The sequence below is a fragment of the Gobio gobio genome, assembly GCF_949357685.1.
Source record: "Gobio gobio genome assembly, chromosome: 5".
NCBI classification, from domain to species: domain Eukaryota; kingdom Metazoa; phylum Chordata; class Actinopteri; order Cypriniformes; family Gobionidae; genus Gobio; species Gobio gobio.
Window position 1 is genome coordinate 20,414,822 of NC_137101.1, and position 27,699 is coordinate 20,442,520.

The 27,699-nt window shown below is 38.8% G+C and overlaps 1 protein-coding gene across 1 annotated transcript; it reads right to left on the minus strand.

Annotated features, from left to right (window-relative positions):
• Positions 1-27,191, minus strand: hgfa (hepatocyte growth factor a). Its single transcript, XM_079816960.1, has 18 exons — positions 27,034-27,191; positions 19,494-19,638; positions 19,055-19,167; positions 18,510-18,624; positions 14,640-14,782; positions 14,370-14,490; positions 14,178-14,296; positions 13,590-13,755; positions 12,079-12,212; positions 11,249-11,342; positions 8,405-8,541; positions 5,333-5,365; positions 4,709-4,817; positions 4,239-4,313; positions 3,410-3,547; positions 3,218-3,324; positions 1,778-1,920; positions 1-1,683 (listed from the first exon to the last, which is right to left on the minus strand). Exons 1-18 carry the CDS (start codon positions 27,095-27,097, stop codon positions 1,501-1,503), a joined length of 2,139 nt encoding a protein of 712 aa, XP_079673086.1. The 5' UTR covers positions 27,098-27,191; the 3' UTR covers positions 1-1,500.
• Positions 27,192-27,699: the final 508 nt, after the last annotated feature.

Below are 27,699 nucleotides of genomic sequence, written 5' to 3' on the forward strand. Positions count from 1 at the left end.
AACTTTTTAAAAGGTTTTAATTACTTACAAATAAAACAAAAAAGGTCACATGTATATTTACTTACATTTTAAAAGTTGAAAATACAAAACAGTTTTTGTATCGTTAAAAAACAACAGCAGCCTAGATATTAAATATTAAGACCACTGATGGCAGCAGCGCAAAGAGGAAATCACAAAACCGATGTGTTAACAATACAAAACAAGTGTGAAAATGGATAAAATGTTAAAATACAGGCACCTTATATACATAGCGAGCATATTATTTACAATAAAATACATTTTCGTATTAAAAACATTACCCTGCCTGTTCTCGACTGCGTTACTCTATTCAGTACTGCAGTTTTTTGCACTCTTGGCTAAATTTGGATTTAAAAGACCCTCCACATGGAGTCGCACACATGTGTGGCTTATAAACCCTCAGGGAGCCGTCTTTGAGTCGAAACGTTCTGTTATGACCCAATATTTTCCTTTAAAGACATATCGTCCTTTTGTTTTGTTTACAAATGTTATGTTTCAAATCTACACGCCAGATTAAACACAATAAACACTTCTGGAGGATGAAGTGCCATGACTTCGGTCCATCTATAAAAGACATAAATAAATACTTTGCGAACTGCGTATAAAATTTAGACAGATATATTACACCATGTGAAAGGAAAGACCTTCAGATGTTTGTAATTTCAGATCTATAAGACCTACGGATGCACAGAGTGACATTAGCACACTCTTTGGAGTGCAGTACACGAAACAGCCCCAAAGGGGCCACAGAACGCTCCAAACTGGAGTAAGGCAAGGTGCGAAACATTAGAAAGTCACTGAACCTTTCTGGAAATGTGTGATAACATCCCATTCAGCCATGTATACCGGCCACGGTGCAGACTGCCGCTCCAAATCTGATCTGTGAAGGGGTTGATGTTGAAAATGGTGTTTTGGAAAAGGTGATACAAACGTCCTCTTAAGTTGCACCTGATATGTCTTTAAAATGATGTACATTAAGTGATAACACCTGGAAAAATGCACCCCAGTGAAAACAAAAGTCTGAAAATGTTGGGTTACTGCCATCTTCAAGTATCTCCAGGGAATGACATTTAGAACAACATCTGCTCTGGTCTGTGTTCATATGGATGAACACCACAATTTCTTCTAATTGCTTTTATTTCCTCATTTATCCATCTGTCCTTGATTTTTGAGTTAACTCACCAGCCACAACAATCTCCTAAAAAAAAGAGTTCAAAAGTCGTAATTTCCTTCATTTTGTCGGTTTAAAAAAAAAAAAAGTCTGATGTCTGATTTTTGCAGTTTGTTTGTGAGAACATCAGATATTCTTGTCTTGCACCTCTTCCGTACCAGTGGTTTTAATTTAATATATTTAAAGAAAAAACTCTGGCCTCCAAGTTGTTTGTACACCAATCGTACAGCAACCATGGTCTTCACGTTGTAGATGCTAAAAACCATAACGTGCCATGAGTATATTTTCCCCACATTGGAAAATATAACAGTCTAGTAACTTATTTCCATGTCCGAATAGTATTTGAAGACTTTGCGGATCCATTCAGAGTAGAATGCCACATTGACGAAGACAGCAGGACGCCTGGCAACGGCACACCCACGGCCGTTGATGCTCACACCCACTATGACCTTGCTTTCTCGTTCCTGGCACACCAATGGGCCACCGTAGTCTTTCTGTAAAAGGTGAGTAGAGAAGAATAGATGTCACAATCACAGAATAAACACCATCCTTTGAAACAATATCCTTCAAAGACCATCTGACTTGTACCTCACAAACACCCTGGTCTCTCTTGCCTCCGGCACAGATTTTGGTTTCTGTGATGGGCAGAATACCTTTGTGGCTTTGGGAACACCTTTTGTTGCTGACAATGGGAAGCCCCACCATTTTCAGACTGCCCTCATATCCCGTACCTAACAGAGAGGTCAAAGGGTCAGTTTTAATAGAAATGTAAAAAACTCTGGAAAGTTTGCATGCAAGTTCAATAAGCTTCTTTTATTTGGCTTTGTGTCTAAATAACTCATCACGGGTTTGGAAAAATAGGTTAAATACGAGCAAAGAATGTTTATTTTTGTTCTAGTGTGTATTTTAATGATGCTGAGTCACATTAAATATTTATTTGTGTACCTTGTTCTTTTTCCACAAGATACAAACACGAACAAAAGATGTCATAAGTCATTGTGATTATTATTATAAGACCATCTGAATCCATTCTAGAGCTGTGTTTTAAAGTAAACACCAATTAAATCAGATCAGGGGTGTTCAGATTTTTATATATTTTACCATGTATTATAAAATGTTTTATTATATATATATATATATATATATATATATATATATATATATATATATATATATATATATATATATATATATATATATAGTGCAAAGAACACGGTACACAAATAAATATATAAAAATCTCAACACACAAATATATATATATATATATATATATATATATATATATATATATATATATATATATATATATATATATATATATATATATATATATATATATATATATATATATATAAACATATATTAAAAAAATATATATATATAAAAATATTATATATTTAATAAAGAAAATTTGTGTGTGGAAAATATTCTAATTATTAAGGTGACAATGTAGTATATTACATAATCATTATATTATTTTTTATATAATGTTATATTAATTATATAATATAATTTAAAATGATAAAATAATATTACTATTAGTTTATCCTATCACTAGTTGGAAGGAAAAAACTAATTTATTACACATATCACACATTTATAGTATATCTGTAACATCTGTTTTATATATATAGATAATAGCCTATCTTTTGAAATCAGAATGAAATAATAACATTATCAAATTTAGTGCAAGTGAAAAAAAAAATGTTTTACTTTGAAAGCCCTTAAAATAAATATTAGGGCAGTTTTGAGAGGGGCAAAGAGCAAATAGAATAGAATATATCACAGTACAATAAAATAGAGTTTTATTGAATGGAACAAGTAAAGAATAATTAACAATGGACCATTACATCTTGAATATAAATCAATTTAAAAGTCCTCCGACTCAATTATTTTGCACATAATAACCAGAGGAACATGTAGTAATTATTTGAAAGGCATTTTCAGGTTTTCAACCCCAAAAATAAAATCGAAAGCAATAAATCAACAATGTTGCTGTATTGAAAAGAATAGAACACAATAGTACCTTTAGTGTCTCCCCAGCCATACATGAGGCAGTAAGTGCCTTCTGCAACTGCACACCCTGCGACAGGAAGCTGCACAGTTCGCACATGCTCAGAGAGAGGGGCAGGCCTGGGCATAAAGACTATGAGTTACCATAAGGATGGATGGATGGATGAGAAGATGAATGGGTGGACAGATGGATAAATGCACTTACGTAGTGAGTTTGAGAAGGGCCAAGTTGGATCCCTCGGGCCCGCAGACCACATGTGCGATCCGGAGATCCTCTGTGTCGGCGGACGCGTTGAGATGAAGAAGCCCCACCTGCACAGTGTACTCCGAGAGGTCAGGAACACTGAGGAACGTATAAGCATATATGTCAAACACAGAAGTTTCACGACAACTAAAATTTGCCACTAAAGCATCCGAGTAGAACGGTGATAAGTCATTTTAGCCTATATAATCTGGATCACAGACGTAGCGGAGCAGTCTTTATACAAGCATGAGATATGTATTTTGGCGAACGTTCCTGGTAAACTCATCTCCAGTTCTGATCAAGGTGCAGAGGTCAGTTCTAGCGTCCAGCCCGGTCTGTGTCTTCATGCAAAGCACAAGATAGCTGAACCCGCCAGGGAGCGGATCTGGGAAATGTAGAGATGATCTAAAAGCCAGACCAGCTCACTCTCGTTCTCCTTCTGTCCCCCTTTCCCCGCTATACTAAACTAAACAGAGCCAGCAGGTTTTCACTCAAGTGTCACTGAAGCAGATCCACAGGCATATATCATGCAGCCGAACGCCGAGTCTAAACAGATGCACCACTGAAAGAGCAGAGAGCCATCAGTCACAGCCCGAGCGGATCTGTCACTACTCTCTCTTAAACCGGAAACTCGGGATCCGCATGTCTCGTAGAAAACATCAACTGACAGATGGGAACACAAGGCTGGGACAGGCCGGAATCTTGCATGCTCAAGAATGAGGAAAACTCAAATGTGGTTTGCATTGATAAGAGAGAGTGGCTAGTTATTAGAGGATGTGAGATGGATTACCAGGTTGAGAAGCACTGTTGATCCGTCAGAACCCAATCCTCTCTTATGAGTGAACCTCCGCACCAGTGTCTGTTCCTGCGAGAGGAGAACCAATCAGAATGTGTCGTTAGGGCTACAGGAATTACCACCCCCCGTGCCATACGTGTTATGTCATGTTACAGTTTTTCTGAATTTTCTAGATACCAAAATCAATTGTATTAGCCAAATATTCTTAATCATAATGCCAAAAAGACCTGATTTAACTCATAAAAATGAGTTGTGTTGGAAAAATTAATGTATTTAAGTTCATTCAGTGATTTTATGTAATATTTTTGATCAGTTAATTTAGATGTCACCATCCTTTTTCAGTGTATATTGAATATTCATCTATCACAGTCTTATCTGCATCTTTGCCGTATATTATGTAGATTAATGTAAGTTGAATTAGATTAAAATAATACTTCATAGGTGATCAAATATGAAGTGTGTACCCTTTTTGAATGCTGACCACCCAGCTCCCATCCTCTGCTCGCTGCACCTGCATCCCCCCAACGATCCGGGTGGTTTTGTGTATAAAACAAGATGGTTTCTGTACTCCACCTGTTGATATGGAAAGCGGGAACTGTCAGAGAAGACTTCATGAGAGAAGATAATACATTTAAACGTATATATATATATATATATATATATATATATATATATATATATATATATATATATATATATATATATATATATATATATATATATATATATATATATATATATATATATATATATATATATATATATATATATATATATATATATATTGGATATGCAGTAAACAGTATCATAGTGCAGTGTTTCTCAAGGGGTTTTTCCAGATTTTACACTAGACATAACAACAAAACTACACTGGCCCAATAATATGTTAAATTAATAACAGGCTGACCACAAAGAAATGGATAGGAAATTAATCATAGTCTGTACGAATCAATAGGATACTTGTGGATATGGCTTAATTTTGTCCAGTGCATAAATGTTTTATTTACTTATTTGTTTATTTTTTGTTTTCATTTCATTCTCATGGATTTTCTTTTTATTATCTGCTAAGGAATTTGCTCTGAACTTACTCTTTTGATGGTCCTCAAATGACATTGATTTGCCTAAATAATAAAAAAGACAAGAAATGTTAGTTTGCCAACTGAAAAAACAGACAGCATGCATAATCTCAATAAAACTTTTCATCAAATGAAATTGTGATGTTGCTGAAACCTAAAAAGAATCGAATGTAATTTGGATAAACCTAAATATAATCATGGAACTATCCTCAGAACGTGTTTCCTATTACAATGACGAGTGCCAAGCCTACACAAACACCATCTTGTTCATCAACATGCACCAGCAGACCATCACAGACGTGCCTGAATAAAAATCCAGCTGCAGTGACACAGCTGCATGGGCACAACGATAAATTGCATCTGTCTGGCATTATAGTGTGACGCCTCGTTCAAGGAGACAAAAACCACAGACACAAACTCTGTCCATAACATCCAAGTCTTTGCAAGCTACAAATAATGACAAAGCACCCCTGCCGTGTAGGTCAGAGACCCTGTCTGTCATCACAACCATTCAGAATTACAGTTTTTCTCCATTGGTTTGGCTCATTTCTTGAAACAGAAATTACATTCTCAAAATTGTAAGATCATTTGGCAAAACAGTCTTACAGTTCAGCACAACACTATAGCTCACTTGCAAAAGCTAATATCTCTCCCAAAACTGTTCACTCATGCTTCAGAACTAAATTCCTTTCCCATATAAATAGTCAGTGCCCCCAAAATGGCAAAGATCCTTCTCAATTGCTTTGGCTCATTTCTTGAAACAGACCGGACGTTCTCAACACTCTTGGTGCTTTTGCCAAAATAATGTGGATGGTTCGGCACAACACCATGGTTCACCTGCAAAAGCTCATACCTCTCCCAAAACAGTTCACTCACGTGTCAAAACTAAATTTCCTTCTCATTTAAACAGTCAGTGCTCCCAAAATGCTTCGTCCCTTTAGCATTGTGTAAGCACTGCAAGTCTAAATGTTTAGATGTTTTGTCACAATGGCAGAGGACCATTGAAATATGCCTCATGTCCACCTTTCAGTCTTAGCCCAGTCCTTCATTGACAACGTTTTTTGTCTAGCTAACAGAATACAATTGTGTATAAAACTGAAAAAAAGAAATAGGATTTTAGGGTAAGAGTAGCCTCCAAGGTTTGACATCACATATTGCACTCATTCACACACATAAAGTAACTTCCATACATCAGAGTAAAAATAAAATGTATACAGCATAATGACACACAAACAAAAAAACTATGAAAATGACCGTCCTCACCCTCCTGGCCATCCACACGCTGCTGTTCTCAATCTTACTGTAAACACTTGTAAAATTTCTACTTTTCTAATGATAATCTGCGTTGGATTTTTTTTCAGAGATATTGTTAGAGTAAAGTATATGAATATATTGACCAAACAGTACACACAAGACCAGTACTGCATATTGATGAAAATATTTATTTCTCTCCACATGTGTAAAATCATTCGATTCATTCATGCATATTCAAAGGTTTGTTTTTTATATCTGCTGAAGGGCTGATGTCTCTGTCCAGCCTCTCACAATGTCAACCCATGGGTACTCCATCGTATCTGATAAATTTTGTCCACATCCTACTCCAGGTCTACCTCTTCTTATCCCCCTCTTCCCCTCTCATCCCCCCTTCCCCTTTCTACCCCTCTCATGCCCCCTTCCCCTCTCTACCCCTCTTCCTCCACGGGCTCCCCCTCTCATCCTCACTCTTCCTCTTCCTCAAGCAGGCAGTTGCCCTTGTTCATTTACTTGGCCATGCAGGTGCCTCCATGTTCAGAAATTGTACTGGTCCTGTATGGTCAAGCTCTTTACACATATGTTTGGCAGCTTCATGGACAGCACCTGTCAGGTAACTAAACTGTTTGATTGGTCATCTGAGATGTGTGAAAGTCCTCCTTCATTAGTCAAGTTCTAGTTTCACCTGACTGTCAGTTGCTGTAATACATTTATCAAATGTTCCAAGGGATTCATATATGGTATTCATGGTATTATGTTCTTGAATAATTTTGACAATTGAACAGACTATTGTGCATGTGATGACTTATGCAATGAAATGACGCTGATACGTTTTGGAGCGAACGACCATTAGACTGAGAATCAAACAATCTGTTTAGATCAACAAGATCTATTCACTTGGAAATTGTGCTAAATGTAGGCTACCTGCACTTAATCATTTGCAAAGATTTACTGAGACATTGAGACATGTACATAGACATTTGCAATTTGATGAAATGAATGAGAAATGCTATTCTGTTGTGAACAATTGCCAAGTGGTTTGGAGATTTGTCCATGTTGTTTTGAGAATGTAATTTCTGTTTCAAGAAATGAGCCAAACCAATGGAGAAAAACTGTAAACTGAGAATGAACATTCCAACTGAATTTCTGAATTTGAATTGAGGTTGTAGAATGTAGAATTGCAAGGGACTGATGTGATAGTAGAACATTTTAACTAACTGATAAGTGTAGTTTTTTAACTAGAAAAGGAAAAAGTCCAAACAGAAAGATAGAACAATAAATAAAAGTTAGACAGACAGACAGACAGATATATAGACAGACAGACAGACAGACAATACCGATAGATAGATAGATAGATAGATAGATAGATAGATAGATAGATAGATAGATAGATAGATAGATAGATAGATAGATAGATAGATAGATAGATAGATAGATAGATAGATAGATAGATAGATAGATAGATAGATAGATAGATAGATAGATCGCAATACACACAGACAGACAGACAGACAGACAGACAGACAGACAGACAGATAGATAGATAGATAGATAGACAGACAGACAGACAGACAGACAGACAGACAGACAGACAGACAGACAGACAGACAGACAGACAGACAGACAGACAGACAGACAGACAGACAGACAGACAGACAGACAGACAGACAGACAGACAGACAGATAGATAGATAGATAGATAGATAGATAGATAGATAGATAGATAGATAGATAGATAGATAGATAGATAGATAGATAGATAGATAGATAGATAGATAGATAGATAGATAGATAGATAGATAGATAGATAGATAGATAGATAGATAGACTCACAGCGCTCCAATCCGCAGTAGTCCCAGGGAATGGAGGAGTTGGACGTGTAGCACCATGGCCCGTGCTTATCTCGGTCTGGATTCCTACACAAGTTCAACTCTAAGCCCGCGCTGGCCTCTGCTGACCGCGTGTCTCTCCTTCACACACATAAAAACAAAGAACAGGAAATCAGCTACTCAGCTCAGAGAAACAGGCCAGCTCAAGAGGGATGGAAATGTTGACTCGTATGTCACTGTGTGACAAGATGTTCAAAGAAGGAATCATATTCATATCCTCCCTCCAGCGACCATAAAAGTATGAAAGTATGAACTCAGAACAGTCACTGTGGCTCTGCGTATTACACCACCTGTCCTCATGGCTACACACAATCCAGCCAGAAACTGCATGCCAAGCGTCTTCTAGAGTTGAATTACAAAGAAAATAAATCCTAGAGAGAGACAGACAGCCCTCCGATCGCAGGGGCCGAAAACCCAGAATGAAAAATGTGTAGGAAACAGAGAGTGATAAAGTGGAGAGGTAATTTTTCGTCCCTGGTGACCGCTGAACAAGCCAACGTTGAGTTTTCTCAGAGACAACCTTTCGACCCCGTGTGAGGCAGACTCACTGGCTGGACGCCATTTGAAGAAGCTGATTGGCTTTGATCTGCCCGTGTTTTGAGAGCGGGGGACAGCACTTCCTGGGGTCAGAGGTCACTCCTGCAACATGTCCATCTGTCTGTGCCATTTTGGCTTTTAAAATTCCTGTAAATTAAGTGATGTTAACAGCTTAGCCTGAGATGAGGGGCTACAGGACGCTGAGCGAGTTGCTTTATGGGGCATTTGTCTCCCGAAGAACAGTGTGTGGTATTTTCTCTCCTCGGTGTATCAGTGATGAATATGAGCGGCCCGGCTCTCCCTCTTCTGTTTGTTATCACTGCCTCGGTCCTTTTTCAATGTTGTAATACTGCCTGATAACCGCCTTTCAAAACAAACTCAACATCAGTGCTAATATATGATTTCTGCATGGAAAACCGGTTCCAAGAGTCAACAGGAACCCACGAGAGAGCAAAAGAGCAAAAAAGCTCGGAAAATTTCAAAACCGAGTGAGATGCCTCACTGACTACATGGACAACTGCCTTCTAAGACAGCATCATATCTAGAATGGAACCTCATAAGTGACAGATTTGGATTTTTCTACATAGTCAAGTGCCATACAAATAGGGCTCTGCATGTAAAGGCCGTGAAACGACAAGCCGTCAAAAAAGAACTAGCCGCAACGAAAGCTGATTGTGATCGGACAAAAAGCAGCGCTTGAACACACCAAAAGGACTACAGGTGACTGTCAACTAGCATGTGCTTTCTGCACCTGCGTGTAAGGAAATAACTGCATGTCAGAAAGTATCAATAGTCTATATTCATCATTCAAAAGGGGAAACCTAAACTAGGACTGAAGATATGCAGTGCTTGCTTACTGTACCATTTTGAAAATCAATCATGCTGATCACTTTCTTCATTCCAGGTGGAATGCTCAGGTAAGATGCTGTAAAATTAGAACAGCCTTCTGTCTTTGCATGCTTTCAATCACTTTCGCTTTTATTCTTGTGCACTGACTAAGCTAAACAGCCAATCAGAGTTCTCGATTCAACATGCTCAATCGGCCAAAAAGCCCCTGACTAGTGCCGACAGTGCACACATTGCAAAAACTGGGCTGACTGATGCTCAAAAAACCCACAAAAGACTCGCAAAAGAAACGACAGTATACTTGATATACAATATCTAATACAATTTTGGGTAAAATAAACAGATTTCAATTAGGTGAAGTGAATAACACTGATTATCTCTTCATCACGGCACCTGTTAGTGGGTGGGATATATTAGGCAGCAAGTGAACATTTTGTCCTTAAAGTTGATGTGTTAGAAGCAGGAAAAATGGGCAAGCGTAAGGATTTGAGCGATTTTGACAAAGGCCAAATTGGGATTGCTAGACGACAGAGCATCTTCATCTCTTGTGGGGTGTTCCCGGTCAGCAGTGGTCAGTATCTATCAAAAATGGTCCAAGGAATGAACAGTGGTGAACCGGTGACAGGGTCATGGGTGGCCAAGGATCATTGATGTACGTGGGGAGCAAAGACTGGCCCGTGTGGTCTGAATAAACAGACGAGCTACTGTAGCTCAAATTGCTCAAGAAGTTAATGCTGGTTCTGATAGAAAGGTGTCAGAATACACAGTGCATCACAGTTTGTTGCGTACGAGGATGCATAGCCGCAGACCAGACGGGGTGCCCATGCTGACCCCTGTCCACAGCCAACGCCAACAAGCAAAAGGAGGACCAACACAATATACATCATATACATAATTCACCCACTATATTGCTAAATGTACCTGATTTTTCATATCAGCAGAAAGATATATCGGGATAACCTGGCTTCTCTTGATACTCCCCTGCTTCGCAGCATAGTTAATGATATGCTAAAGCCCGCCCACACGTTGACGTGATTGGTTACAAGGTAGTCTGTGACGTAAGAAACACCCATGACTTTAAACCGTTTTTGAGTTTTAAGGAGAAAATACTCAGCAATGGTGTTGACATGAATTTGCACATGGTTTGTCTTAAAGCATATTAAAAACACCATGTAGATAAACAACATCAAAAACTTGATTTTCACCACAGGGGGTCTTTAAGCGGTTTAAATGTACAGTAGGTACGTATTTAAACAGAAGTACCGAGAATGCGATTTTGGACAGAGCCATTGTTTTACTTCTCGTCTCAGAACATTACTTTGGAATCGGAACGCATTTTAACACAGGAAAAAAAATGGCACACAGCAGCTTTAAATTGTTTCAGTGATTTCATGGAAACATTTACCTGAATGTGTGGTCGGACCACAGCCCACAAGGAATACCAGATCTTGTTTTCGACAAATTGCCACGGTAACTCTCCCCGTTGTCTTCATAACATTCTAGAAGACAGATAAAACAGACATAAAGATAACATAAACAGTGTTAACATGCCTAAACACGTGCATGTACAGTACCTTCAGTAAAAGCCATGCTTATTCAAAGCTCCATGTTTAGAGTATTTATGGATTTGCTGATTGTATCCATGCTGTCATGAAGTAAGCATGTTTGAAATAGTTTTTTACAAGTGGGGGTGGGCCGATTTCACGTCAGGGACCACTTTACAATTGGTGGTTGGCAAACAAGTAGGGGAAAAAAGCTTTTGTCTGTGCCAAGATCTGACTGAAGTTTGAGTGAATCCAGAGAGGCACTGCCCTGTCTCTCTGACCTGAAACCTCAAAGGGACTCTTCTGGTGAGAAATGTGTCTTTTGAAACACAAAGCTGGAACAGGATTTTGAAACAGACTACACGATTTGTGCAGAAGAATCTTTTTCTTTCAGCGCTTGTGTGACACAGACCAAGGGGAATGTGAGGGTACCCAGAACAAAACCACACTCGAGCTGGGTGCCAGATCTTTACAGGCAGTCTCCAAACGTCCATGATGGCGCCTCTGTGCAAAACATCTTTGTCTTTCATCATTAAAATTCTTGTAAATTATGATGAGCTAAGCGTTTTGGAACAACACAATTCATTATGTGGCTAATATGGTTCACGGTGCTTAGCCATGCTGTGCAGTACACGTGTGAGAATGGCTGTAAGCGTGTAAGAAGTGTGTGTGTGTGTGTGTCTGGGCTTACCTGTGCTGTCAGAGATCTCTGACTCACATCTAGGGATGTTGGTACAGAAAGCTTTGCGTACTTTTGGGTCTATGGTGAAACACCAGGGAATTTCAGAGCCATCAGGGTTTCTGCAATAGTTCTCCCTGAGATCCCTGAGTAGGACACACACACAAAAAATTTAGTAAAATAATTTTTGCATGTATATATATTTTTAGCATTTTCTTTTCTAGAATGATTAAGGATCATTCAAATTTGAACAAACCCCTAATCCTGGGATCGTCCCATAACTGTTTGATTTTTGTCAGTAAGCTACCACCCAGCAACTAGGGCAATATTTCAAATGTTTACAATATATTTCGAATGTTTTTTGCTGGCGATATGAAATTAAGCAACATTGTGAATATTCCAATAATTTGAATGCGCTTTTTATTTGGTCAATAAAGGCATAACATGTTATTTTCGCCGCTAGACGTTGCTTATTCAAAACAAAGGCGTAGCTTGATGACGTCTCTACAGCCGGTGGAAAAGAATCTGACGGGACTCGGGCAGAGATCTTATATTCATGGATGAGCTAATGTATTAAAGATTTATTAACGTTACTGTAGTATGAAGCAGGGTGGGGCTGAAAGCAGTTGGAGCGGAATGAGGCCGTAGGAGAGATTGCTAATAAGAGACAAGTGCGACACACAGTTTGAGAGCAGTGGAGCTTTTATTATGACGACCGCTTCCGCCTCTTCCGGTCAAGTGTATGTGGGCGCATGTGCTGTTTTATCATATGAATGCATCCAAATCGATGAATGTATCCAAACAGTTGCTCACCTGTCTAATAAAACACATAATATATTAAAGCGTCTTTGGTGTTTCCATGGTTTCTACAAAATAAAACCAGAAATCGAGGGTAACGCGGGTATGATGTCATTGATAGACGACGCACGGACATGGACAAAATGTCTTATTTTTTATCTGGATTTAAACATTCTTGGAAGCATTTGGGATAATGTAAGTACACAATTCAACAAAATATATAACATTGTTCTGGTGGATATTTTAATCCAAAAATCTTACATATTGTGCCTTTAAGTTTTCTAAAGAGTGCGTAATTAGTAACTGTAAAGCACAAATGTTTAAATAATGTGTCTGATTTAAAAGCAGTATGTTTTATTCACTACTGTAAATCGGTTTAAACTGTCAATGAATCAATTCAAAACTCAAATTATTTTTTTCTCCATGTGACATGTTTTGTGGCAATATCATTAGTGCTTTCTTTCATTGGCAAAAACCTTGTGTGGAAACATGTCTTCTAAATGTTTTGTTGTATTTTACTTAATTTCTTTAAATATTTTGAAACTATTTGTTTACAGTAGCTATTTGGTGGTAATTAAGGTTCCACCCTTTTATAATATCAAGATATATAATGAATATCAACAATATCAAAATATATATTTTGCATTGGCAAACACGCTCATATTTTCTTCAAAAAGTGTATTGTAATTCTGAAAAAAAAAAAGCAGTAGTGTAGAATGACTCACTTGCATTTATAGTTGTGTGGTGTGTATGAATGGTTGTGAGGAAATAGGGCGTCCCAGCGTTGACAGGTCACACCTCCAGGGGTCACACTGACTGTACCCCTGTAGCCCTCTCCCTGACCCCGAAAGCAAGAGGTGGTCACCTCCACTTCCACATCATTATCCGAGTCTGAAACAGAGAAGGGGAGAGAGAATGTCAGGAATTCCAAGATCCAGCATTTGAAAAATGTTTCCACTGGAAAGACGCCATGGATGAAATACAGGAGTAACCACAAGATTTACAACAAGCCAGTGCACCTGTACACAATCCCTGGGCTAAACTAAATATCCCGCACACGCAACTATCTGTGATAGGAAAGGAGTTTCCTCCACATGCATTACAAACTTTTAGCTTGAATTAAATTCAACAATAATATAATTAATATAATATAATAATATTTAGTCATTGCACAAAATGGAGAGATGTTTTGATCACAGCATAACACAACACAACACAATATCAAATCAAAACCAAACCAGAAACATATCTAAAACCCCACAGCATGCACATTTTATAGATAGAAAGATGAAGATGAAGAAAAGTGAACAGACCACACACACTGATGTTACAGTACTCCCATGGTGTGTTTTTGTCCATTGTGTAACACCATGGATGCACATCGTTATTGGGATTGCGGCAGTAGTTGTCATCCAGGCCTTTACCTACATGTCTATAAATACAGATACGCATAAATCACACAGTTGTGTGTGTATGTGGGTATGTGGGTACATGTGAATGTGTACCTGTGAGGCTGGTAGGTGTGTTTATGAGGTTTCTGTGAGTCCCATCTCTGGCACTCTTTCCCACTCTCTGTGTGATCCATGGGCCCCCTGTATGTTTCCCCATTACATCTCATGCACTCCACTACAAACACACAGAAACAAATGCACACATAACAATAGTGCACTATCCCGCAGACGATGCAACCGACCCAAACACACTCACGTACTGTACTCTCATATCACAAATAACACAAAAGCACATATTATAGTATAGATGAGGTCATCTCTAACCGTCTGAACACTGGGGCAGCCCACATTCCTGGTGCCGAGTCTCAGTGAGTTCAGTGAAGCACCAGGGTCCACTTGGATCATTGTCCGGGTTTCGGCAAAAGTTCTGGCGCAGGTCAAACTTTTTGTGTCTGGCAGGCTTGAAACTGATAAATAAATATATAGATAAAAAGAGAGGGAAAACAGAGTTAAAAATTCAGTTAATGTGATCAACCAGCTCAAATGGACTTTTGTCCAATCCTACTCCTGGAGAGCCACTGTCCTGCTGAGTTTAGCTCCAACCCTAATTAAACAAACCTGAACCAGCTAATCAAGCGCTGCGTCTGAAACCACATACTGTATAGTAGGTACTACATTTGGTTTGAAACTTACTTCGTGACCGTTAAAAAAAAAATTTCTATATAGTATCAATGAAATTCGGATGATCTATATCCGCCATGTTATCATTGTCATGTGACCTCCAGCGCTTCACCGGCATTCACAGGCACCAACTCCTCTCCCGGAAGTAGTAGGTCATCCAGGTACTTTTTGCCTAATGTTTTTTAAATACTATGTATTTGGACAAACTACTTTATTGACGTATTTAGTAGGGAAGTATTTGATTTTGGACACAGAAAAGATCTTTAGGATTACTACAAACTTTAAAACTTCCAGGCAGGTGTGTTGGAGCAGAATGATGCAGAAGGTTGGCCCTCCAAGAGCAGGATTGAATACTCCATGTCTTTTGGAACACTGATTGAGTAAATTAGCTCAATCAGCCTAAAAGGTCAGCTTAGACAAGTATGAATTTCTAGTTAGAACTAGTTTGGTGCTGGTTCACCTTGAGAACTGGCATAGCCACGTTGTTCATCAGCAAAACTTAGCAGGTGAAACTGGTTGATCAGAATAAACAGCTGGTTGATGATGGAAGTCTCTCTGATTGAGCTAGTTAAGAAGCATGTAGGTTAAGGATGTGACGGTGAGGAAAATATTCCCACCGGTTAATTGACGTGTAACAACACAGGTATCACCGACGCAGGCTTTTAAATCGATAATTCTAAACCGAAAGTAAAATGTGCCCGGACGCTCGGGCATTCATAATGGAGCGGAGCAAAGCGAGTGTTTACAATGGAAGTTGAGCTTCCATAGGAATGAACTGAATGAACGTGCGCGTTTTATATAACGTGCGTCTGTTTAGAATTAGCGCCAATTCGGGGGCGGGTTGCTTGAATGGTGGGTTGATTAGCCTATTATTCTTATTGAAAAACACAACAACAAAACCGTACAATGACAAACTCAATTATATAGGCGCTTTTACATTCCGCGTTGACACCAAAACTTCCACCATCATCTTGTTAGTCAGCTCCTCACTCTCTTGATGAATGAAATCTCCTGCTATTAGTTTGTGCTGCGACTCTTAGTCAGCTCACGCTTTATTAAGCAGACATGTTCAGTTTTTGATTGTAGAGTCGGCTTTCTAACTGAACTAAATGATTTTATTGTTATTAAAAAAATCTAAACGGCGGTGGGGGGGTGTCTAGAGTTTAGCTCAAACCTCAATTAAAAACACCTAAACCATTTGATTAAGGATTTTGAGATTAATAGGCAATTCCAAACAGGCAGGTTGGAGCTCAACTCTCAGGAAAGTGGCCCTGAGGACCACTGCCCTGAAGAGTTTAGCAAAAACCCTGATCAAATTTACCTACCTGTAATTTTCAAGTAACTCTTAAGACCTTGATTAGCTTGCTAAGGTGTCTTTGATTAGGGTTGAAGCTAAACTATCGAGGTTAGTGTCCCTCCAAGGCCAGATTTGAGGAACCCTGGTTTACCAGATTGACCTGAATATCACTTAAACCAGCATGGACCACCTGACAACAACCATAAATGACCAGCTTTAACCATGTAAAACCAGCTCATTGTATCTCAACAGATGCTACAGCATCTGAATCTAATTGAACCTAAACTTTGAATTGATCAGGAAAGCCAAATCCAGTACTAGATCTTAAGGTATGTTGCCTCGAAAATATAAAAATTAAGTTAAAAGGACACCAGATAAGTAGGACACCATCTAAACAAAAGCCATACAGCACATATGACTTGCTTAAACAACTGGGCTACGAATGGCGTGTGGTGCTGGAATGGACTGTGTTCCTGCATCTGGATCTTGTGGCAGGTTCCACATGAGGCCTGAGATTGCTACAGCTAATGATGTTGTGCTAACAGATGTTAGCCAGCTATTCTTCTATGGCTGCCAACAAGACGCTCTTGCACTCTGAATGCAATCCAAACAGAAACTTTAAACTTTTCCTAATCACACTTGCAACACCAGGAGGTCATAAGAGTCGGAAATGGGTAATTTATTGGAAACTATCCATTTGTGTACATACGAAAAGTTTTCGTCGCAACAAAGTGACATTTCATTTCAGCACGTCGTCATTGGCTGGCCACCTGCTCTGAAACCAGGACCAGCGCCTTATTAAATAGGGGCTTGCATGTTTTGTCTTGTCAGAGTAGATTCACTTGGTTCTTATCACATTCTTTCTGATCATTATCTGCTGTCTTCCCTTTTGGTTTGGCCAAATGTATGGGGCAGGTGGACACATTGTGCTGGTAGATAGATTGAGACGCTGGAGTCTGAGAGGAAGAAAGATCTTATCACATGGAAAAGGGTTCGAAGGGAATCGAAGTCGGAAAGTACTGTTATCCATAGGGAGGAGAGGGTCTGGATTAGCATCTGTGCACTAGTCTCAAATGCTGCTCGTATTTTAATGTGTCTGCGGCTTTGTGAGCTCAGCTGGAGGGCAGACAGAACATGACTTCAGTCCATAAATCCTCCTTCTCTCGTTCTTTCTCTATCTTTCTTTCATTCTCTCACCTCTAAAATCTTTATACAGCTTGTAAGCAGTGTAGCTCGAAGAGCTAATAACATCTTGGCTAACAAGGACCTGGCAACAATTGACCACATTAACCAGATTGGCTCGTGTTCGCTCAGTCAAGGCATCACTCCGTATAGTCTCACTTAACTTCTGTTGTGAGAAAGACGACTCTCAAACGACCGGGCCTGAAAGCAATCTCATCTGCAGTCTAGACTAATCAGTGATTGTTGGCAGACAGCAAACTGACGGCAATTAACGGCTAACGGCTAAGTCCACGCTAGGAACAGTTAGGAACAGTAAGGACTATTGCGAAAATTGCTGGCTGTCAGAGACCATATGAAAGCTGCAAATGAGAAGCTTACTGAAAGAAGGAGTTACAGAGCAATGAGTGGTTTAAAAGATAGAGGCAAGAATTCACTATGAAGCATAGCGTTGTTTAATAGCTGTCGCTATTTATTCGGAGTGTAAAAAAGGTTGATGCTATTTACACAAAGTGTAACAGAACTTAAATTCTATTTATACTGAGTGTAAATACGTTTAGATAATGTTTGCACAAAGTGTAAATCACAATAATTAGCATCTTGTTTACGAGTGCGATAGATGCTATCCACACAACGTGTAAATAGAAGTGATATGCTATTTAAACTTGGGTAAATTGTTTGTGTTTTATTTAAATGCAACGTCTCCATTGTTGTAAAACAATTCACTAAGAACCAAGAGGCGTCACAATGTTGTATGTCCTGTCCCTTCCCAAAACATTTCTATTGGCTGAGACAATTATTTAGGGGTACTGTATTTTTTCTGGTGTTACATGTATTTACCATTACAGCTTTTACTAGGGGATGATAGTGCAGCGTAAAAATGCCATTCACTTATAATTAGCCTTATTTGCATTTAAATAAGGTCTATGGATGACTATGTCTTAATCCACCAGCGCACATTGAAGTGGCACTACAGTTTAGTAAATCATCCCAGAGTCAAAAAAGAGAGAAAGCAAAACAAGAGAGTGGCTTTTTACTTGTGCTCATGAGGGACGGACATATTCCAGGATTGACACGTAATTCCAGTCTTTGTGAACGTCCTTCTCCCCTTGTAGTGGACACCTGACCCAATGATGCACTCCCTCACATAGTCTGTGGAAAACATACGGCACACAGATATACATATAATCTGGTACGATGAACGTTGTTTACAGATTACACATTTCACTGACATCCTGATATGATTTAAGTCTCCAAACAAGAGTTTTACTGACGATTATGGCATAAATCTAAAGTTTTAACTCCAGCTTTTGCTGAAAGCATAAACATACGGCATCTTGTTACCGTCAACAGTCATGCTTTCTTATACTCTGTTTGCTGCCAAATCTCTTAAGCATGTGTTGTTTACAATGACAGAGGTGATTTTATACATAGGAAGGAGTGATTTTACACTTAGAGTCAGCTATCTAAACAAACACGACTGGCATTTGCGCAGTTTTACAACAAAATATTTCCAGGCAACTTCAGGAGGAATAAAAGTAAAAAGTCAAGTGCGAGTGAACTTCTTCTGAAAAATATTTACCTTTCTTCTCAAAAAGGTCACAATTGGGTTTTCGCTCTCTCTTCGCGCCTTCGGAGTAACGGTCGAAGGGAAGCAAGTGACATTTCCTGTTTATCTGGTCAAAGTAGAATGCCCTGTAAGGAAGCAAGGAGAGAAAACGAAGAAAACGAAAGACAATTGTTGGGTCAGAGAACCACCACGATCAGATGAAGGTCTCACATGAGCTTCTTGAATCAATAGTTCAACCAAAAATGAAAATTCTGTCCACATTTACTCACCTTCATGATGTTCCAAACCTGAAAAAGAAGATATTCTGAAGAATGTCCAACATTTCCCATTGACTTTAATTGTATGGACAAAAACCACTGAGAAATTCTTGTCATGAGTAAACAATGACAGAATTTCCATTTTTGGTTGAACTATCCCTTTAAACTTGTGTGATTACATGTGCGTGTGTCACCTGCATGACTTCTTGCTCTTGCTGCATTTGCGTGCACAGTCATCCACCGAGAGGTTTCTAATTCGAGGAGATTCTGGACAGTCTGCACAAAGCAGCCGGCTGTTTTCACTTTTCTGATACCTCTGCAGTGTCTGTTTCCTGCACTCTGAACAAAAGAGACAAGGAGATTAAACCCAAACACACATGCAGATACTTAAAACACACACATGCATGTACACTCGTAATCTCATACATGTGAGAGCTGTCACACACATTATCAGAAGGGTCATTCTCAGGAAACAGTCCCATTTGTGCCAAATTTGTGTCTCTGTAACTTAAAACTAATATCATTTGACAGATTTTACACTCTTTGGCGTGCAATGAAAAGAACTTTTGAAATAAAACATTTTTAAATGCTTTTTTTGACATGTGATCTATTTTTAAAATTACACTGAAATATTTTACAATATACACACTGCTATTCAAAAGTTTTAAAGTCTCCCAGGTGAAAAAGACATACTATTAAAGGGGCTATATGCGTTTTTCTGAAATTTAAACTCGCGACTGACACCTGTGGCCAAAAAATAGAACTGCTCTTATTTTCTGCTCGCTCTCGCAGCGGTGGTGACGTCACATCCGCAGACAGCGCGGGAAAAACCTACCCGCCAGAAAATAGGAAAAATAGGATACAGGCTTATAGGTGCACCCACTGTGAGCGGACAAGGTGTCAGTATGCTCATCAGGAGATGTTTGCGTCATAAATGGTAAAATAAAAAGGCTATTGTTACGTTTATTTTGGGGAAAAAGTTGCATATAGCCCCTTTAAATGTATTAAAAATGCATTATAGTATATTTGTATTGTACTAAAAACATACTCAAGTACATTTTTAATGCATTTAATAGTACATTTTTCTCACATGGGCTCTTATGCTCACCAAGGCTATATTCATTAGATAAACCACTAATATTGTGAAATATTATTCGAATTTAAAATAACTGTTTTATATTTCAATATGTTTTAAAATGTAATTTATTCCTGTTATGGCAAAGCTGAATTTTCAGCATCATTACTCCAGTCTTCAGTGTCACATGATCCTTCAGAAATCTGTCTAATATGCTGAATTACTGCTGATGTTAAAAACACTTGTGCTAATTAATATTTTTGTGGAAACCATGATAAAATATTTTCATTATTTGGTGTGTAAATGTCTTTAATGAACAAAAACAAGCAGAGTAAACATACATGGACTCATCAGCGTTTACATTCTTTCACATTAGTAAAATCAGATTTCTGTTTGCTATTTTATGACTGTCTCTTCTGCAGAAATGAATGAGAGGCCAGTGAAAGGGGCCCAGACTCTCACTTACAACCCACACACACACACACACACACACACACACACACACACACACACCCACATGATTGTGTCATGATTAACTGCAGTGCTAGATTTATTTGCTAATCTGCACTCTTAAATGTGATAGTTCACCCAAAACTTGCACTGATATCATTTTTGTCTCATAAAAACAGAGATTGCCTCATAAAAATAGAGATTTCTCACAAGATTCAAAGAGAGCTGGGGTATAAAGTCCCCAGTGCTCTTTGGAAGCGGGATAGTTCAACTTGCAAAAATCATATATAGGCCGAATCTTTACAATTAATTCACAGTATTTCAAGTCTTCTGAATCTGATGATAGCTTTGCGTGAGGAACACAATGAAATAAATCATTATTGACTGATAATCTACCATGAAATCAAAATGGACAATTCTTGTTTTATGCAATATTGCAGTATTTATTATCCTTGATTTGATTTTTTTTTTTAAATTCATGTACCCTCTAGTCTCAAAATAATTTCCCCTCCCTCTTGCAGCGATAGTTCTTATATTTTCTGATGACATGTTGAGATCAAGACAACCTGTCACATGACATGACATCACAGCAATAGCAAACCACAACCAGCCAATCAATTCTCCAAGGACAAAATCAATTCCCGCTCAACCTTTTTTCTTGTTAGAGTAGCCATTTAACTCGGATATACGTCACAATAGGGAAGAAAAAACTGTTCCGTCCTGAATTTAAACTGGAGAACCGCAGCAACCAGATCACTGAGTGGGAGAGTTTGCACACTTGATATGTACTTGCAGTTTTGCGGACTTCTGATAGTCGTCTCATGCACATGCTTGCGATTTCAACAAGAGTGTTGCATTTTTATGTTTGAGTGTGCTCACAAGGGCAATAAGGGCAGCATCTGGGACAGGTTTGATCTTGACTGAACATTCTTTTGAGTCATTTCAATAGCTCACAAATTGGAATAAACAATATGTTTTAAAGGGGTCATGAACTGAGAAATCTAATTGTCCTTGAGCTTTTGACATTTAAGTGGTCATCTAGAACAATATCCTGTAAGTTTCAGAACTGAAAACTTCCTTGTTAGTCCCAAAACAGCTTTTATTGTAACCAAGCCCAGTGAATGACTTGCTGTGGAATGTGCCTATCAAGTAAAAAAATACCAGGTGAAAGAGAAAATCAACGCCTACTTCATCATCGCAACTTTGGCCCTGCCCACTGGTGTGTTAGTGAGATGACAAGGAGAGAAGAGCGATACAGGATTACTGGACTAAAAATCACATTACCTTCCAAAGGATCCTAATGCTATTCGTTATTCATCCTAATCCTATTGTTATTCATTTTCAACAATGTGAATGTCTAAGTTGAACATTATTATTTGTATTCGGTACATTCCACTGTGGATTCTTTGGTAAATCAAATGTCGGCGCAGGCTTTGCAAACAGACTTTTACGATATGGACTTGACAGTAATACTACAACATGTAAGTAACTGTGTTCATTCTAATGTCTGATCTGTGACCAGTGATTTCATGATTCATGTACAGTCAGATGTTCTTTGGTTATGCGTCAGTAAATCAAACCAGTGACTAAATGATCAACTTCACATTGTTTCTCTTAGTAGGATGAAAATAATCTGTTATTTAAACTGTGATTAAATGATATATAGAAAACTACCAAAGAAAGCTTTCTTTACAATAGCTGGAGCTGTCAATCAAACAGCGTGAGATTATCAGGGACTGAGTTCTGGACTCTCACCAAAACTCCCATTATAATAATCTCTCAAACATTGTGTTTGCACTGTTAGTTATGGTGAAAGCATTCATTAGTATGCAGATATTGAGTTGCAATGACGAGATCACTGCATCCATGCGCTCAACATGCTCAACCTTTCATGCCACGATCTAAATAAAATGCCATTGATCTAAATATAATGCTATAATCAACATTTTTCACTATTAGTTAACCTTGAGAGCTGTAATGGTAAACACGTCCTAAAAGTTTTCAAGAGATTTAAACATGTAATACTTAGCTATTTCATATGCAAAGATGTTGGCCAATCACAGCAGTGGACATTTACACTGAAATCTCACAGCAGACACGCCCACTTCAAACAGACCATTCAAATCAGAGGGCTAAAATCAGGTAGGAAAAATGCAATTTTTGAAGTAAAAATCATACTAACTTTATAAGTGCATCCCAGGAAACATTAAAAAAACAATAAAACAATGCAGTTCATGACCCCTTTAAAGGTGCACTCTGTAACATTATCGTAAAACTCTGATATAGTAAAATATCCAAAAACCACAAGGCCAGTGTTATATATTTTGTTCAGTTGAGTACTTGCAATATCCCAAATGCTTCCAACTATTTGTAAATCGTGAGAAAATTGCTATTTTAACCAAGGAACCGGGACGTGTGCTGTCAATTGCGTCATATCTGCGTTACCCTCGTTTCCGGTTATTTTGTAAAAACGCTTTTCTTACTGCAGTGTACAACAAGTGTCATAGCAGCCGCCAAGCGAACGCACAGAGTAATGTCATAATTTCATTTTCAACACACTCAAATGTATCTAATATGATAAACAGAGCTTCGTGACCAGAAAAGCGGAAATGGCACCGGCGACTGTGGCATAATAAAAGTCCCGCCAGCGACTATGCCATAATAAAGGTCCCACTGCTGGCTTGTGTTGCACTCTTTTTATTAACAATCGCTCCTGCTTCTGATTCATACTACAGTGACGTTAATAATCACATCCATGAACATGATTTCTGCCCGAGTCCTTTCCCGATTCTTTTCCACCGGCTGTGAGGTGGAGACCACATGATTCTGCGCTCAAACTTGGCGTCATCAAACTACGCCTTTGTTTTGAATAGGCGACCTCTAGTGGACGGAAAAGTTACATTGTGTAGCTTTAAAGGTCTCATGAACTGGCTTTTTAAAAAAAATGTATACTGTTGTCTGAGGTCAACTTATGACGTTTGCATGGTTTTTACATTCAAAAACATCATAATGAATAAGTAATAGGCTATTTTCTGCCTTGGTTTTGAGGCTCTCTGAAATACGATCGGTTTTGATGGGCGTGCCGCACTGAAGACTTGGAAGTAAATGCCCACGGCTAGGATTGGATAAGATTTGCATATTTAATGAGCTTCTGCTCCCCTGTCAGTGACAGCGTGTGGCAAACGGCAACCGGAATGAATCACCCAGCCCACAGCCAGGGTTCGCAAAATGTCTTTATCAAACAAACACAATGATTCATCTCTCATCCACTCGAGATTGATTGGAATGTTATTTCTGTATCATTTCGCTCGATCATCAGTGATCATCGGATCCAATATAGAAGGCACAGCATTGTGCTTTAATCTCAATATGTCTGCAAATCCAGTCTCGACCTCTATCTTGTTTACAATCGATTCCGCATCGTTTATCTCCACGAGTCGGTGGGCGGGCTTGAGGTGGTGCTTCTGCATCCTACTACGTCAGTGGTCGACATATTCTGAGATCTCTCGTTTTCTGGGCCTGGTGTCTATAAAAGCTTTTCTTTGACTAACAAGGACGTTTTCAGCTCTGAAACTTACAGGACATTCTTACATCACGATGAACTTTTATATACCAAAGGCTCAAAGGAAAGTTGATTTCTCAATTCATCACCCCTTTAAGACTCATTGGATCTCAAATATTACCTGTGAATATTAACTTAAAGGAACACGCTGACTATTTGGGACTTTAGCTTATTCACGGTATCCCCCAGAGTTAGATAAGTCCATACATACCATTCTCATCTCTGTGCGTGCCATAACTCTGTCTGACGCAGCCACCGCTAGCCTAGCTTAGCACAAAGACTGGAGGTAAACGGCTCCAGCTAGCCTACTGCTCAATAACAATTCCTAGTTACATGTTGTGATGTGTATAGTTACATCGTGTACTAAGACCGATGGAAAATGAAAAGTTGCGATTTTGGCCGATATGGCTAGGAACTATACTCTCATTCCTGCGTAGGAACTTTGCTGCCGTACCATGGGTGCAGCGGCGCAATGATATTTTACGCAGCGCCTGAAAATAGGCTAACTTCCGTCAACATAACCAACGTGACAACCTGCTTGCACAGAGTATGTTGGGTACTATTTTCAGGCGCTGCGTAATATCATTGTGCTGCTGCACCCATGGTACCCATGTTCCTTTAAAATTCAGTCTGATCTTCACACAAATCTATCGAATGACTTGGAATAAAGCATACAGGTCATATGGACTCATTTTATGACAGTTTTATGGTGCTTTTCGAGGCTTGACAGACATGCTCACTTCATTTTGGGGGAACTATCCTATAATAATATAGCTGATAACAGAACTGTACATACTCTCCCATAGGCTGTCATCTCACTCAGCGTGGGCATGAACTTGCATCTGCTCTGTGCAGTAGCCCTGGGCCCGGTGCCCTGATTATCAAGTGATTCAGTAAACTGTTGAAAATCAGGGGTGTAAGGTAACACTCCTCAGTTTGATTCAGGCACGCGTAGTGCTGCGCAGTCCTGCATCTCTCGCCGAACTCCTGTGGCTGAAGCGGTTTTGGTGAGAACACATTATTAATGTTTGGGCCGCATCTGAACACATCTGGATTTCATCAAGCTGCTCTTCAAACATTGATCTTTTCCTTCAGCGCCCCAATTAGACTCCTTTAAATTCCTCTTTCTGGCCTGTCGGGGGCATCTTTATCTCCCAGCCTGCTTATTAGATTTGGCTAAATCTCTTCCTTAAATAACAACGGGATAATGTTTATGGTAGCAATGAGGATGGGCATCAGTGAAACATCAGCATTAATGGTTTCAGTCTGACTCACTAATGTCCTTTCCTTTCCTAGAGCTTCAGTGAAAGTTTGAAGAACCTCTCGTTCTGTGTTTACGCAGCACATCTGGTCTGGTGAATATTTGCAATGGTGAAATATGGGAGAAACGGCTCTGTCCAGATGTTGCACAGCACATCGATAACGCCCGCTTTAGAGAGTCCATTCACCCCACATGTGCGTTTGCCCATTGCTGGAAATGTGCACTCTGGGAAGGGTTTGTTGCTTTGGTATAGCGCATCTAATCATGCATGTCACTGATATTGAGCATCAGTTTCTCCAGTGGAACTGGAGTGAAAGTAACATATATGTTGGCGCTTTTATACACTTTCTACAGTTTCAGACCCATTGAAGATGATACTGCAGAAAATTGTCTTGTTAAAAGACACAATGGTGATAATTAATCGATTAAATCTTGTTGGGTTTGAACTTACAACCTACTGTTCCATCCCAGAACTTTGACCATTAGGCCACACAACCCCATATCCTCTGCACTACGTGATGCATGCAACATCTCCGGCATTGAGTTTATGAGACTGAAACATGAGGAAATCCAAACTAAATATACATTATTGTAAACGAGGACAGTTTGAAAACTGTGGCCCCCTATAAAAACCCAGCTTGATTGTTTATTCCCTTCAAATTGCAGTTTTAGTTTTCCACCCCAAAAAGATTTTATTTTATTAAATTGAATTTAAAATGTATTTAAACCCACATGAACCCTTCAGTCACTCTGTATGGAGAAAAGCGTTGGAGAAAAAAATGAGCCCCTTCTTCAGCAATCCTTAACATTCCAACTATTTACCATGGTGACCATCGTTTCTACCATATACTGTAAAACAAAAAAGTAATCTTTATAACAATATCTTGCATTTCCACCTGTTTGTATGAGTTAGAGTTTCAACTCAAGTTTCTTCATCGGTGTAAAGTGCAATGAACTTACAGCTGCAGGTTGTAACTTTGGCACCACTTTGTAGCAATTAACTAAAGATAATAAAGTTTAATTAAACCCAATTTTAGAGCATTGAGAGTGAGAGTTTACAGATCTTCAGACAGTGCTAGAATTTCATTTTGTTTCATTTCTAGGCAGGACACTGATGGCTAGTCGTTTTACACTAGTATCAATAACTGCAGTAAATATGGTAGGCTATTTGGTCACCATGGTAATTTTGTTTGCAAGGAAAAGAGACTTTCACTTACTTTTCTAAGACAACACAAAATAGTTATGGATACATTACTTGAATAACTTTTTTTAAGATGCATGAACATTTATCGACGTCATATTTCTCAGACAGTGGCATCTTTGAGATCAACACGATCAGTTAATCGATAACGCGCTTCACGTGCGCATTACGCGCTGGTCACTCACCCGCATCCAGGGACAGTAAGACCCACAGAAGAGTTTGATAAATCCACATTATGTCCGATTTCATAATTCTCGATTTGATATTCCAGGATTTGGGATGGAGAGTTTATAAGGTCCGAGCTGGTGCTGCTGCTGGTGTGAGTGATGATCAGGAACAGATCGCAGCGATCTTTCGCTCTCTCTCTCTCTCTCTCTCTCTCTCTCTCTCTCTCTCTCTCTCTCTCTCTCTCTCTCTCTCTCTCTCTCTCTCTCTCTCTCTCTCTCTCTCTCTCTCTCTCTCTCTCTCTCACACACACACACACACACACACACACACATACACGCACGCACGCACGCACGCGCCGCGGACGTCAGCGTTTATTGGGGAGTTTAATCTTTGGATGTGGGATTTATCAGAACACGGATGGATGAATGCATCATTTCCTAAAACTCTGACTGATAACCACTTTAGAGACAAGCAGATATAGTCTAGTCTTGCCAAATGCTGCTAATAAAAATGAATGTGAATAACCTTTTTGTTTGTGGAGCTTGAAATTAGAATATGTGTTTATCATGAGTGAGATAGGCACAATACGAAAACAAATATTTAAATATAAAATTAATATTAAACAGTTATAAATAAATAATGCACTAAAAATAATAAATAAACACACTACAATACACAAATGT